The 15,257-nt window shown below is 47.3% G+C and overlaps 1 protein-coding gene and 1 long non-coding RNA gene across 2 annotated transcripts in view; both read right to left on the bottom strand.

The window, feature by feature from the left end:
• Nucleotides 1–257: 257 nt before the first annotated feature.
• Nucleotides 258–12,640, bottom strand: LOC117285475. The gene is made up of 3 exons (XR_004516532.1): nucleotides 12,364–12,640; nucleotides 5,454–5,799; nucleotides 258–3,465 (listed from the first exon to the last, which is right to left on the bottom strand). It is a non-coding gene; the product is annotated as an uncharacterized LOC117285475 (long non-coding RNA).
• Nucleotides 12,641–14,774: 2,134 nt separating this feature from the next.
• Ppp1r3g (protein phosphatase 1 regulatory subunit 3G) overlaps nucleotides 14,775–15,257 on the bottom strand; it is a 2,474-nt gene continuing 1,991 nt past the window's right edge. The window contains exon 2 of the mRNA XM_010623063.1: nucleotides 14,775–15,252. Within this exon, the coding sequence (XP_010621365.1) occupies nucleotides 14,884–15,252 (369 nt within the window). The 3' untranslated portion in view covers nucleotides 14,775–14,883. The remainder of the gene's footprint in view (nucleotides 15,253–15,257) is intronic.

Here is a 15,257-nt window from a genome sequence, read left to right on the forward strand (position 1 = left end):
TAGTAGCAAATCTCCTATAGGTAAAACTTACAGGTAACATTGACTTGGGAGGGTGGGGAAAATTGTTCTGTATTCACCAACGGGGGCCATGGAATTTTTCTTTTTTTTTTTTTTTTAAGGCAAAGGAAGGTTGATCTACATGTTGGCCTCCTGGGTCTAAGAATGAAAATAAAATATACAATAAAACTCACATTAACAAAATACAAAAATAAATTCTGTATCAAAATGAGCCATTTTGTTGTTGTTAAATACAGTCTGCCCTCCATCTCCACAACCTACCATGGATTTAAAATATTGAGGAAAAAAAAATCCTTTCTGAACACATACCGACTTTGTCACAATTCCCTAAACAACACCATAATCAGTTACTTCGGTGGCACTTGCACCACAGTGGTTGGTATATGTAATCTACTGCCAGGTTAAAGAATACAGGAAGATGTGTGTTGGTTTTGTGCAATATTTTTATTCCACCCTTTTCTGAGGGACTTAAGTGTCCTTGGATTTTGGTGGCCACAGGGATCCTGAATCCAGTGCTCCATGGATACCAAGGGATACCTGTACTTTAGTCTACATCTGAGATACTGAGGCCACACTATAAATACAGCAGCTGCTAAAGGCCAAGGCAGGGCTCAAGGGACAGAAGGCAGAAGTTGTCCTACCCTTGGGATAGGGGTATCTTCTTCAGACCCAGCCTGCCAGGCATGGATAACAAGTCTCTTGAGGAACCCAGCTTGAGCCCTGGTGCCACCTGTGCAGGACCACCACGTGGTGTGAAGAGCACTTAGAAAGGCTCAGTGTGTCCATGCCGGTGGCCCAGAGTGATTCAGAAGCCAGAGTGGCCGTGGTGCCCTGGTCACGCAGATAAGAATATCTGCTTATATGAAGCATCAGTGAAGTTGGCAAGCTGATGAGGATTTTCCTAATAACAATGGAACAACCAGCAATAACTTCCACATGCTGAGACAATGAGTATCTTGCCATTACTCTAGCATTTGTTAATTGATAGCAAAGATCTGGAGCAAAAGTGGAACTTGGTAGAGAAAGCAATGAGTAGCGATGCAGTAGCCGTTTTTTTCCCTGACAGTTTATCCAGTCTGTATGGACAGTGCCTTGCCTCCTCTCTGAAACCAAGAGCTTCACTTTTCAATCTTTCTGCAGCCTTATTAATACTGCAGGGAGACATTCATGAAAATTGCTTTTTGTGTTGATATGCTTGTAGGGAGCAGGAAGGATGTTTTTGCCCCAGGGCACCGTTTCGAATCCAAAGACTGAAGAGAGACCGGAAGGAGAACTCTCCGCAATGGATCTGACTGTCCTCCTCCTGGGGGAACCATCACCACCATAGTAGTGACAGCAGACACTCGCTTCTTGAAATTAGATGGCAAGAGCTATGGACACCAAAGGACTAGAACTATATTTGCTGGCATCTGTAGCCACTGGTCACAGGCTGACCTCATCTGTCTGGACCACAGCAAGGGCCATGTGAAGGGCCAGGTGTCTGCCACAACTCCCCAGGGCAGGGAGTCCCTGAGAAGCTACCTCCCTGGAACACAACTCATTAGAAACCACTTATGTTATTTTCCTGCAGAGCAATAAGCTCTCTTGGAAATGTCAGTGGTGCTAAAGAGAACTCTCCCATCAGCAAGAAAGTTACATTGCTGTGTGTGTGTGGATGTTTCTCAAATGCCTCATTTCCGTATCGTCAAAGCACTTCACTAGAAATCCGATGACTACCTAGTGAGTTCATGTAACTTCACCTGTCTCAAAGACAGTTCAGTAACGATATATTTTTGGAGGCAGAGTCTCACTGTTACTCTGGCTGGTCTCAAACAGTCCTGCCTCAGCCTCCCAAGTGCCATGATTACAGTGGGGCTCTGATGGGTCTATTTTCTTCTAAGGCATATTTCACTTGTATTCCTCTCTGACATACACAATACATGTGAGATATATGATCAAGGATTATAATGCTTCCGGCCAAGAATTGCCAGATACAATCTCCCACTTACTCTTCAAGCATATATTTAATATTAATTTGTCAAGTTTTAGCAGTCACTAAAATATTTAAAGCAGTGCCTAGACTTCCTTGTGGCATTCTATAAATAGAAGCTCATCCAAAACATAGAAAGGATATCCCAGTAGCTCAGACTACTAAAAATAAAACATTTCTTTTTTTAAAATCAATGTCAGGCACACTGGCCACATAGTAAAACCTCATGTGTGCTGGGAGTTATGAAAAGGATGGAGCAGCTCATCAGGACAGGGCAGCCTGCACTGGTACTTCCCTTAACTAGGGCCTTTGCTCTTTCTAAGGGAAGCTGGGATGCACGCTTCCCAAGAAAGAACCATAATCCTTTCCAGTTCCCAGAGTCAGTGATTCCAGCTAAATCCAGAGGAAGGAAGCCATGCCTGAAAAAAAAAAAAAGCAGGAACTCCTCAGCACCAGCCCTGGTAGTCTTGTCTTCCCAGATTTGATTCTGTTCATGCAGACGAGGGCTTTCAGTCCACCTGTGCTCACTTAGCATCTGCAACTGGGCTAATTGACACAGAAGACACTTGACCTCTACCAAGGCACAAGGAACTCCCAATGGGCCCTGTCCCCTTGGGGTCCCCCCCAGCCCGAGCCAGCAAGTGGGTTTCCAGTTTATTCTGATCTGAAGATCTGTCTCCATCTCTCTAGTCTCTGCCTTTACTAATGCAGTCTTCCAACCCAGGTAGAAAAGAGGGGGCACCTACCTCTCTTGCTTACCAAGGAGTAACCTCACTAGCACTTCTTCCACCAAGAATATGGTGTAAAAGAACAACATCCGAATGTGTTTAGGAGTGTGCCGTTGGGGTGAGGCAAGCTGAGGGCCAGCATGAGCCAGAGACCTCTGCCTGAGTCTTACATCACTGTCTGGGAGACCAGGGGGTCGGCAGGAAAATGACGAAGTGCGAGATGGCCACAGGAGCAACGGAAAGGTGTGGATCCTGGAGAACTCAGAGATCTTTGTGTCTGAATAAACCTCAGGTAAGTAAAGCATTCGTGCAGGGCAGCCACACCTAATGCAAGGCAGGTACACGGGCAAGTGGCTGGATCAGTGTGTGTCCCACGTTCCGGGCAGGTGGAGGAGACATTCCCAGTCACAGACGGCCCAGGTGATTCACATCTCTAAAGTTCTCCATCCATAATCCAGAGCTAAATGTGTCGCATACAAGGTCGCTGTAAGGATTGTACATACAGGGCCCAGTCCTTCCGCCAGGTTGGATATAGAGCACGTAAGCGCCAACTCTTAACTACTGAGACAGACTCGAAGGGGTAAACACAGCTTACTGCCAACCTGTTGCATCTGTCTTAGTCCACTTGATTTAATGACAGTAGCCTGCCAACGAAGTTATAAGGAACAGAGGCTTATCCGGGTTCATGGTTCTGGCCCAAGGCTGAGAGGCCACATGTAGTGATGGCTTCTGCTGGCAAAGTCCCAGGGCCTGCAAGGGCATCCCAAGATGAGAAAACGGGCACACAGGGACCTGGCCAACCTTTCATAGCAGGCCCCCTTTCAAGGCAAGTGGCGATACCATTAACCCATTAATTGCATGAATCCAGTCAGGAGAGCAGAACCAAAAGGCCCTGACTCCACCTCTTAGCATCTCCTAATGGGGTGAAATTGCAACAGGAGTTTCAGAGGGACCAACCACCATCGAGCCAGGCTGCAGCTCCCATGGGTCCAAGAGCAGAGGAGGAAGGTAAGAGGGAAACTGCCCAGGTGAATAGCATCCCGTCCTCGGGAGGTTTAACCGCACAGACATCAGCCAATCCCCTTGCAGGAGATGCACCTGCGCACTAGGCCACAGGGCTCTCCTGCCACGCCTCTAATGAGTCTGTACCTCAGGGATCTGTGCCTCCCTCGCTCTGTCCTGTCCTTCCCACCTTGGATGGGCCGTGAACATCTCCACACACTGGCAGTGACTGCAGGAGCTGTCGTTTCTGGTTTTTACCTACCTCGGGAAACTGCTGTACACCGTGTCCGTGCCTCTTGGTACACACACCTACCCTACTGTGCCAATGGAGAACTGTCCCGAGACAGTCTCATGAGGACAGGGTGGATGCAGAGAGGAGAGAGGGAGACCAGGCTTCGAGCTCAGAGCAGCTGCTGGCTGTGGGAAGCCCATGTCCACAGCAAACCCCTGCCCCTCCACAAGCAAAACCCACTGAAGGGAAACAGAGGCAAAACCACGTGGCCCACCACAGATCTTCACGCTGCCAACCCTGGGGACCCCAAGTGAGTTTTAGGAGGAAATTGGCATTCCCTACACACGTGCCAGCGAGGGCAGGTGCACACAGAGGAAGCAGCTCCAGACCGGCGGGTGGAGAGCCCTGGACCACACCCCCGCTGAACTCCAGACACCTTCCCAGTGCCATGTGCTGACAGCTCCCTCCATACCACTGCAGGAATGAACAATCTCCCCAGGAGGAGCGGACTCAAACTGACCTCTGCAGAAAGCCATCAAACAATGTGTTTTTCCTGCACAAAATTGGCATCCTCTTTAGAAGAGCACCAAAAGTTAAAGGATTTTCGGAGGACAAGGTGGCAGACAGAAATTCCGCCCCAGTGGAAACCAATAAGGAGCAGCTTGGAGGGATGGGAGAAGGATCAGGGGAGGACAGCTTCAGAAGCCAAGGCAGCATCACCAAGAACAGATGTTAAACATCGAAGAGCAGTCAACAAACAAGAGGCGCCCAGGGTGGCTGCCCGAAACAGGGCAGAAACTCCTCAAAGAGTCAGTTCTAGAGGGACACAAGGGCTCTCGCACAGATCAGCATGTGCTGGAGGGGTGCTAACAATACAGACAGAAGCACAATGTCATAGAAACGCATATGTGTCACACACCCCATTATTCCAACAAGAAGCAAAGGGCTCATTTTCCACCCAGGCAACAAGAACGGTTTGTCAGGTCAGCACTCAGGGCCACTGTCACTTGTGCTCCAAATGAGAAAATGTGCAAATGCTTCTCATATCCCAAAGAAGTCAGGCAGTGTTTATTCGCAGAACAGAATCAGTAAAAGCAACATGAAGCACCAGAGGGAAAGGGAAAGACGCAGAGACCAACTGAGCTGGCTCTTCCCCACCGCCTCCCCCGGCTCGCAGCAATCCAAGTTGGCTGGGAACCACTGCTCCCGATTTGCAAGCAAGCAAACGCGTGCTCACTGGGGTAAGGGGCTTCACACACAGCTGGCCAGGGACTGAGCTCGTGTCACACGAGGACCTGGTCACCCTGCAGGCTGAGAACACCACCCCTCCCCCACACAGGGACCAGCACACTGCGGGCTCCTCTGCTTCTCAGCTGCAGTTATTTGTAAGGATTCATTTCAGTTTGTTGTTATTGATATGACTTATTTTGAGATAGCTTTAAACTCAGAAGAAACTGCAGCAATGCAGAAGAAGCTTCCCATGCACCCTTCCCATGGCTCTCACCTTCCGTAACATCTTCCATAAGCATGGACTCTGTCAAAGCCAGGAAAGCAGCGCAAGTACAGCACATGCCGCTCACAGGGCTCGCTCTGGGTGCTGAGGCCTTAGACCTAGTAACTGCTCAAGGATGGCAGGAGGACTAGCAGTACCCGTGGGCTCAGCCCACTCAATGCCCAAATGGTGTTCAGATGTTTCCAACTTCAGAGTATTTCAGACTTTCAGACTAGGGCCAGCCAACTGTATCTCACACCACCTCCGCAGGTTTGAGCTCCAAAATGTCTCCAGTCTCAGCAGTTGTTCCTACAGTACCAAGTTGCTTCAAACTCTTCCAAAGCAGAGCGACCTGTAGCTGCAACACATACAGAAAAGTAGCCATATGACAGTGCCGCAAACAGCAAGAATGAAAATAAATATGTAAATCTTCAAAATTGGAAAGACATTTTCCAACCACGAGGCTTTAACTAGTGTTAAAAATCAAGGAGAAGCACGAGGGCTGGGTTTTGACTATAGTAGTTCTCAGTTTAAATAAACGCTGTCAAAACCCACACTCACAAATCTGCTACTTGGCCTAATATTCCAATGGGCCCATTTCTCGAGCAAATCTTGAAACAAGAGGTTCACAAGGTTCTTTTCTCTCACCTTATCAGAAGGCATTGTATAAAGTTCCATACAATCCCCTAAGAATATACCGGTAGAAGTGTGTGGCAGTGGCTCCCTGGAATCGTGCACTCCAAAAGGCTGAGGACTGCAAGTTCAAGTCCAGCCTGGGCAGCTTAGCAAGCTGGTTGCTTGCTGATAGACGGCATATCCATCAGCAGATCAGAGCCCCCATTCTAGGCAGCACCCTCGAAATCAGGGCTTCCAGACATGCACCCGGGCAGGCTGAGCTGCCTGACAGACCTGAAGGAGTTGTGTGACATATTTCAGTGACACTGCCGCAGTGGTGACATCATAAAGTCCCCCTCGGACCACAGCAGTGGAAGACACGTTACACTGGGCATCCCTCACCTTATGGTCCCCAATCTCTTCTATCAAATGGTGGAGACATAAGTGACCCATTCATCGCCATGGTCATGCTTGTGCAGCTATAGAAACCCTGACTCCAACAAGTTCACCCAGACAGCACTGGCTCCTTTTTTAAACACTTCACTATAAATTTTAAAAGTCAATGTTTTATATTACAGACTCCCTTCCTAAGCTCTTCTGAACCAAGTGACATCATCAAAGCCAAGGGCCTAAAAGCTCAGACTATTCTACAGCACACCACGAAGACCATAACCGACAGCAACTTCTTACATACTTTATGAAGAGGTAGAAGACAGAAGAGGGCTCACAGGCTCCAAAGAAATGATCCATTTTTAAGGAGATGGAAATGCTGATTATCCTCACTTGATCATTAGGCGTACACATGAATTAAACTATAACAGTGCACTTCATGAATAGGTACAATTACGTGCCAATTAAATCAACAGAAGAGTTAACCAAGGCAGCTGTGCATACCAGTGCCCTTGTGTGTGCTCTTTTGATGCTGTGTTTCACTAGTGAATCCTTCAATGGGTGATAGGGCTATAAAATTATATACATTGCTATAATGTAGTACCAAAAATTTTGTAAAACTATTTTCAAGCTAATTTTTTTTAATTAAAACTTGTCGAAAAACCTCTCAAAAAACAAACCTTATACCTTAGGCCTCAGGGTGTCCATCAGCACAGTACCTATGCCCAGGGCAATGCCTACAGGTCAGGAAGGACAGGCCACAGCCAAGCCAGAGCCCAGGCCAAGCATCCTGGCCCCTGACCTGCTCACAACTTTGAAGAGTGGTGGATTGTGTGAGGCAGGGCAGGGATGTCTGGCTCAGAACTCAAAGTCTTCACAATCCACCTTGAAGACACTGTTCCCTCCACCAGAGAAGCCCGTCACTCAGGGCATGTTGCAGCCATGCATAAATTCATCTTTGCTTTTTGAGACAGGGTCTCACTAGGTAGCCCAGGCTAGTCTTGAATTCACAATGATCCCCCCTGCCTCAGTCTCCCGAGTGCTGGGATTACAGGCATGCACCACCACACCTGGCTCATAAATTCATCTTTAATGGCTCTGCCAAAGTCCAGAAGAACTCAGGATCCCGCTAACAAGTTCAGACTTCTTGGGCTGCTGGTGCTGCTGGGGTGAGACCTACAGACCTATCTCAATGTGTAGTAGCTTATTCCCACCCCCAAAAAATATTGTACATTTTCCTTATTAACCATTGTCTGCAATTTAATGTCTAAATATATGCAGATAGCCCAGGGACCTTCAAACGCAGGTGGACCTGCACACTTATAATGTGGACACAGCAAGTCTGATTCTGCTTCTAATGGTAACCTGGGAAGCCACACGGGATCTGGACTTGCTGGCTGAGAAACACATTATCAAAAACCACAAGCCTCAAGTCTATGCTCATATACACAACTGCTCCTAAGAGGACTGAAAGGAAATGATGAATTGTGCTGGACTATTTAAAGCATTCTAAGCATTTATTTTTAAATAGTGTAAAGCCTAGGAAAGAACCTTACACTCTCTGGGAAACGCTGGCCCTTTTCACCTACCAGTGCAAAAACATGCCAGTTCAACCACACAACAGCTTCCTGTAACAAGAAGCCATTGCTTAAGTTTGGATCAGAACACCCAAAAGGCTATGCATTAAAAGGCTTGGTACTACTGGGAGGTGATGGGACCTCTAAGAGGTGGGGCCTAGTGGGAGGCCGCAGGTCACTGAGAGCTTGACACGGAAGGGGATTGCGAGACCCTGGTCTCTTCCTGTCTCTCTTACTTCCAGACCATGCTTGGCCATGTACTCCTTGCCATGATATGCTGTTACCAAAGGCTCAAAAGCCACAGGGATGACTATGGCTGAAACCTCCAAGACTATGAGCCAAAGCAAACCTTGCCTCTTTATAAGTTGACTATCTTAGGAATGTTATAGTCATGGGAAGATGACAAAGGAAGAATTTTTTAAAACCCTACATATCCTCAGCCTAGCAAAGTGTTCCCTAGGACACCTTTTAGATAACATCCTCTTCCAATTAGTGGATTCTTTTTCAATAGCAAACTCCTGTAGCTACTTACAGAAAAGTCACCTGCAGGATGTGCTCAGGAAGCTCTCAACATGGATATTAAATGTTTCATGCTTAGTTTATGAAATCTTCCTCCCTTTACTTTGTTAGTTCATATTTTCACAGTGAATCTTCCACTTCTGCCTGTGTTAGTACTGTAGATAGCTAAGTTACTTACAAATATTACAAGTTAGATAGGGCTGGGCCTCAGCACAGAAGACAACTGTGGCCAGAAGCACATTCACTGAAATCCAGGCTTCAAGAAAAAGAGGAACCACACTCACACTTCCCCTAGAGATGAATAGCAGTGATTGATATTCTAAAAGGCATCAATCACCTTCCTTGAGTGGGGTCCTTCCTAGAAATCTTTGTTCGGACCCTGTATGCTTGCTATGTGACCTGTTTCCCCATTTGATCCCCATTTAATCAATATTACCTAAGCAACTATCCTTGTTGTAGTTATTAATTTGTTATAATCTATATTTGTCCCACCTCATACCCACCTTGTGATTTCCCATTGGATCAATATTACCAAAGCAATCATACTTGTAATCTTATCAACTGTAGTTTTGTCACACCTTGAACCCGCCTTACCTTGTTACTTTGCTCCATAAAACACCCTTGAAAAGCAGGGTTGAAGGCAACCACTTTCCAGATATCCATCTCTGTCTCTCTTAGAATCTATCTTTCAATAAATTCTTCCTACTCTTTTTGTTGTTTTGGGTACTGGGGATCGAACTTGGGACCTTACACTTGCAAGGCAGGTGGCAGCACCACTGAGCTAAATAAATCACCGGCCCAATTCCTACTCTTAACTCCATTGTTCCCAGAGTTCATTCAATTTTAAAGAACATAAATTCAGGCTTTTGGACATCTAGCAGGTTTGGGGTTATTATTTGGAGGTCCATATATCACATGCCTTACATCATCAGGATGCTGTTAACTCCACTTGGGAGATAACAAGTCCGCTGGACAGGACCAGAGCAGTGCCAGCGAGACTGGAGTGAATGACCAGTCAGGAAGAGATACCAATCCATGCCCCTACCCTCAAACGGCTTTGTTCTACCAGAAAGACGTATGTACAGATGTATGAAGTGTAGACTTTTCTGGTGGAACTCGCTCTCATCTTGTGACAAATAGGCTTCTCTTCCTCTAGGAGATTCACTGGGCAAATCTCACATGAACGTTTGAAAAGGATCCTCATGATCTTTGCCATGTCAGAACCCACATTCAGCTGAATATTTCCAGCTGGTTTTTTTTTCCAAGATTTTCCTGCTCAAATACAGTCAAGGTCAAAGAACTAAACTCCAGCAAATGCAAATGCAATGTCTACTGGAAAGACTCAAAGGAGTTTAAAGCTGAATGAACCTAAATTAATAGTATTTAGCACTCCAACAACCAGCGCTTTGAGGATGTGAGGATCACTTAAGGCTGCCTCACCTCCACTCTTTCGGCTAAAGTAGCCCAGAGAAGAACATAAAGACACACTGGGAAAGAATGTGTCATGTAGTCCAGAAGAGAAACCAGGGTTGGCCAGCTTCCAGGCACCTGCCTGCTCACCTACAAGATGGCCAGGAGCAGAAAGCCCAGTCACTGAGGTTAGCCCAGATCGGAAGCTCCCCGATCCCAACCCCTTGGCCCTAATGACTTCAAGTAAGACATCCTCCATCCTGGGAGCCATCAGCCCTGGCCTTACAGGGCAAAGGCGACAGCAGACAGCTGAGTTTGTCCCTGGTAAGTTACTACAGCCACAGTGTTCTTTCAACCTACAAACCCAGGCCTAAGGGTATGAGCTGGAAACACACACTACATTCAGTCTCATGATGCTACAAAAGCAAAACACTGCATTTCCATACATAATTGGATCAGGGAATGAAAACTCTTAGCTTACTAAAATACACCAAGCCTAAGGGGTTAGGAAAGCTGAAATACAGCAAAACCAAGAAATGTCTTCCGGAGAGCCCAGCAGTAACTTTCCAAAGAGGAAATAAGATGACAATTCACTGTGTTTGACACCCTGTGGACATCTCAAGAGCCACAGCTCTCGGGGGAGGCCCTTGCCCCTGGGTCAGAAGAGGATACCAAGTAGCAGGACAGTCACAATAGAAAGACCTCCACATCTACAGTGGGAGAAAATACTCAGCCCTCAAGTGAGAGCTGTGGCTGCTTTGGGAATTGGGGAAGGTGGCTGAGCAGGCTAGTAGTGGAAGCAAAGAGACATGGACTTCATTCACCTGGGTGGAGGTGGACTAAGGGCCATCAGTGCCGAACACATGAAAGGCGGGGGATTTTATAGGAGACTAGGAGAGGGGTCTGGCACATCTGCCACATGCAGGGCTTGGTGCAAGTGTGGTTGGGGTCTATGCCGCAGTCGAGGCAGGAAGATGTAGTGCTGTACTTTTGTGGTCTTTTCTACAGCATCTCATTCCGTGTTGTCTGCTTGGAGATAGCACAGCCTGCATCTGGTCTGGGAGAGTGGCATGTCTGGCTCAGGGCTTCGGTTGGTTTTTCAGTTTTTTGTTAAACTAGCCTGTAATTAAGGAGCATATTCATTACCTATTTCATGACCAGATCAAGCCTGACAGCCACAGCCCTAGCTGCTGGTGGACAGAGATTCTGGGTGTCCCCAGAGCTCCATGGGCTCCCTACTTAGGTCTGAGACTAGGTTGTCCACCTTCCCTCACAAGCTGGGGTTTGTTCTGTCCCACTGTCATTTCCAGCTGCTGCTTCTGAAGGCGTGGAGTTAAGAGCCCATACTTTTTTTGTTTTTTTTTTTTTTTTTGGTACCAGGGATCGAACTTGGTACCTTGCACGTGTGAGGCAGGCAGCGGAACCACTGAGCTAAATCCCCAGCCCAAGAATCCACATTTAATCCAACAAACCTGATCCAGTGATCCACAGAAACATTCGGACATAAGGAAGCAATTGGAATCTCATTAGTGGAGAACAGCACCATTAAATCTCCGAGAAAATTTGGTTTTTAATTACTAGAGCTAGATACAATTTTAAGGTTTATTACATAAGCAGAAGGACCCTAACTTACTCAACGTGAGGTAAATATTGCTGAAAGAAAAACACACACACACACATAAGTTACATTGTGGGGATTTTGTTACCAGGGTATGTGTCTTCATCCCTGTCAGGAAATATACTCTACTTCACGCCTGGTTAGCGATTTCCCTTTCCTTTGAAATAATTTTCTTAAAACAAAAGCCATTTTTACTTCCTTGTTTATTTCAAAATATTTGCTATGGCCGGTGGATATCACTCAGCGGTAGAGCATTTGCCCAGTATGCATGAGGCCCCAGGTTCAATCACCCGGTATTAATCTACAAAGAGAAGTCAGCAAGTCATAAAATCATCATTTGAAGATTGCCAGGTGGGCATGGTGGTGCATGCCTCTAACCCCAGCACTCTGGAAAGCTAAGGAGAATCACAAGTCGAAGGCCAGCCCAGATAACTTCATGGCTTAGTGAGATCCTATCTCAGAATGAATTAAAAAAAAAAAAAAAAAATGAAGGGTAAGGGAAATGGCTCAGTGTGAAGGCCATGGGTCCAAAATTCAGTTCTACAGAGAGACAGAGACAGCCACAATGCTTTGAAAGATTCCAAGTGTTTGCAGATAAACTCTTTAGTAGCAGCTCAGTCTACCAAATTCTGAAAAGCTCTCCTCTAACATTTAGACAAATGGCAAAGCTGCATTTCCTCCTGAACTACAGTGTTGGATGTTCATTAGCTTATAAGCAAGTCTTTGCAAAAATAATTGAACTCAAAATAATATTTGTAGGAATCAATTAAGAATAGGAGGGCCGGGGATTTACCTCAGTGGTTCCACTTCCTGCCTTGCAAGTGCAAGAACCCAGGTTCAATCCCTGATAACCAAAAAAAAAGGAATAGGAGTCAGGCGTGGTGCCGCATGCCTCAAATCCCAGAACTCAGGAGGATCACTAAATTCGAGACCAGCCTGGACTACACAGTGAGTTCCATGTCAGTCTCATAGTGAGACCCTGTCTCAAAACAAATAAATAATAAATAAATCAGCATAGTCAAGCTGTTGTAGGCTATATTTTTTTGGCTAAAATGTACTTAAATATATAAAATATAAAATGCATTTACAGCAATGCCAGGCATTACTGTGCAGTGACACATCTGTTTCTTGGGTGCTGGGGATTGAACCCAGGGCTGAGCTACATGCCCAGCCCTTTCTCCCAATTTTTGAGACAGGCTTAGCTGCCTGAGCCTGACCTTGAGATTGTAACCCTCCTGCCTCAGCCTCCTGAGTAGCTAGGATTACAGGCGTGCACCACCATCTGGCTGCAAGAATGCACTTTCAAGACTGTTTTACCAGACGCAAAAATACCTGCACATAGCACGGAAGGCATTGACTACTTTTGTAATAACGGAAAAATATGTCACTTTTATAACTGGTTATTTGTTATAAAACTTAAACATTTTTAAAAGTTATATAAAACATACTGCATATTCCAACTATAAATGCCAGCTGCCATTTTGTGATGCTTTCCATGGATAAAGGGTTTTAAAATTTCCCCATGATTAGTTAACCTTTGGTAACACTGCCATAGTCAGAGAAGTCTGCAATTCAAAGTTCAAACTAAATATTTGTAGAGCTGAAGATATCCCACTTAAAGGCAAAGGAGGCCAGAGATGCAGCTGAGAGCAGAGTGCATGCCTAGCACGTCCGAGGGCCTGGGTTCACTACCCCACACACACAAAGGCAGATAACCGTCTGGCAGATTTTGAAATTCAATGTTAATTGAGTGGGTCCGTTATCTTTTAAGTGAAAGAAAGCAACAGGTGGATTTGCCCTCCCTACTCAGTAACAACTGCTCTTTTTGCCTTGGTGTTTACACTACTCCCAGTAATCTTTGGTTAGGATAAACAGTTCTGCCTTTTCTCAGAGAAGGTTTATTTCAAGTGGTAAATTCACTAAAAGGTTAACTGCTGCCTCGTTAACTACAATTCTCAGTGGTGTTAAAAATACAAAGCAGGGGTTGGCATGCATGCTGTAGAGGGGCAGACAGTAAATATTTCACTTCCCATATGGGCTCTGTTGCATATAACCAACTCTGCCATGGTAAGCAAGACAGCGACGGTAAGAAATACACAAATAAATGCACATCGCTGTGTTCCAGTCAAGTTTTATTTATGAATACCAAATCTAAATCTCATGTATGCTCTCACATTGCAAAGTATTCTTTGGAGCGCTTTCCACTATTCAAAGCCATTCTTAGGCCCACCTACCAAGAGTCTCCAGCCCACTGGCTCATCTTTAGCCCTGTTCATCAGGGAAACCATGAATACCTCCCACCTTCAAGGTCCCCAGCCCCAAAGCGGTGACAACAGCACATGTCTTTTAACAATGTGGGTTACCCAAGGGGTGACCCTTGGTGTGATGGAATCAGGCCCCTTGCCAGGACACCCAGCTGCTGGCTCAGCACAGCCACCTCACCCTGGCACTGGAGGCCCCCAGCAGCACGCGAGAAAGGCTCAGGCCCTGACCTTGTGCCTTTATGATCCATGCTTCATGAGCCACCAAGTCAACAGGTCTTGCTGTGACTCAGAGGGACAAAAAGCCACCTTCTGCCCCGTCCTCTGTGCTCAGCATCCTCTCCAGCGGTCTAAAGAGCATTTCTGCCTACTGGGGAAGTCTGGACCCTTCCACACCAGGCAGGGGACCAAAGGAGGGAAACTTGTAAACGCTGTGAAGTTATTAAAGTGCACCTTATCATCAGCACAGGCCAAGGGCCACAGCCTCCCAAACTGCTCCAGAGTGAAGATGCGGTGAAAACAAGCGTGCAGTGATCTTTACTTTTAAAAAGGTCAGCTGACCCCAATTCGCACAAGTAAATAGCGTCTGGGCAAACATTCCCCAGATCCCAGTTAAATGAAAAGGACAGTGTGACCCAGCCCCGCCCACTTTCTGGGACACAGTGTGTGCCAGTTCCCACGCCTCGCTCTGTGGTGGCGGGCGCTTTGTCCTTCCCCTACCGGCCTCCAAGTTGCAAAGGCGACAATACTGATGTATGAGTTAAAAACAAAATCCACGATCACGGAGCTCAAGAGCAGGGAGGCTTTTTCCTCGGGGCCTTGGGGATTCTTCCCTTCATGAGGAAGGCAGGGAGTTCTGGAGCCCACCTGAGAAGGCGGAAGGGAGACTTGGGCCCAGGCCCATGGGCATGGCTTGTGGTCCGCCTGGGCTGCGGGTTTATGGTTCGGCGGTGTCCTCCGTTCCCACCGTGCTGCTCCCCCCTCTGGACAGCTCGACGACGCTCAGCAAAGCGTCCCTGCGCGTCCCCACGGTGGCCAGCGGCGACCTGGGCTCAGAGGGAGTCCGTGGAGCCCACGTAGCGCAGCGTGTAGTTGGCGCCCGCGTTGTTGTCCCAGAACTCACCCAGCGCACAGCGGTAGCAGACGGCGAAGTGGACGGCAACATCCCGCCCTCGCCCGTCCTCGTCTTCCCGGGGATGCAGGCCAGGCGGCAGGCACAGCGAGAAGCGGAAGCGCTCGGCCACTGGCGTCTCCTCCACGTCAGACGACGGCAACTCAGGCTGCAGCTCGGCGGGCGCGTCCAGGAAGGTGCGCCACTCGGTGAAGGTGTAGCGCACCAGCACAGCACTGGGCCCGGGGCATCGCAGCACCCGCCCGGAGCCACCCACCTCGGCGCCAGCCGGCGCGGGGCACTGCACGCGCTCCA

Source organism: Fukomys damarensis, unplaced genomic scaffold (assembly GCF_012274545.1).
Source record: "Fukomys damarensis isolate Sample0158 unplaced genomic scaffold, DMR_v1.0_HiC HiC_scaffold_10, whole genome shotgun sequence".
In the NCBI taxonomy this organism is placed as follows: domain Eukaryota; kingdom Metazoa; phylum Chordata; class Mammalia; order Rodentia; family Bathyergidae; genus Fukomys; species Fukomys damarensis.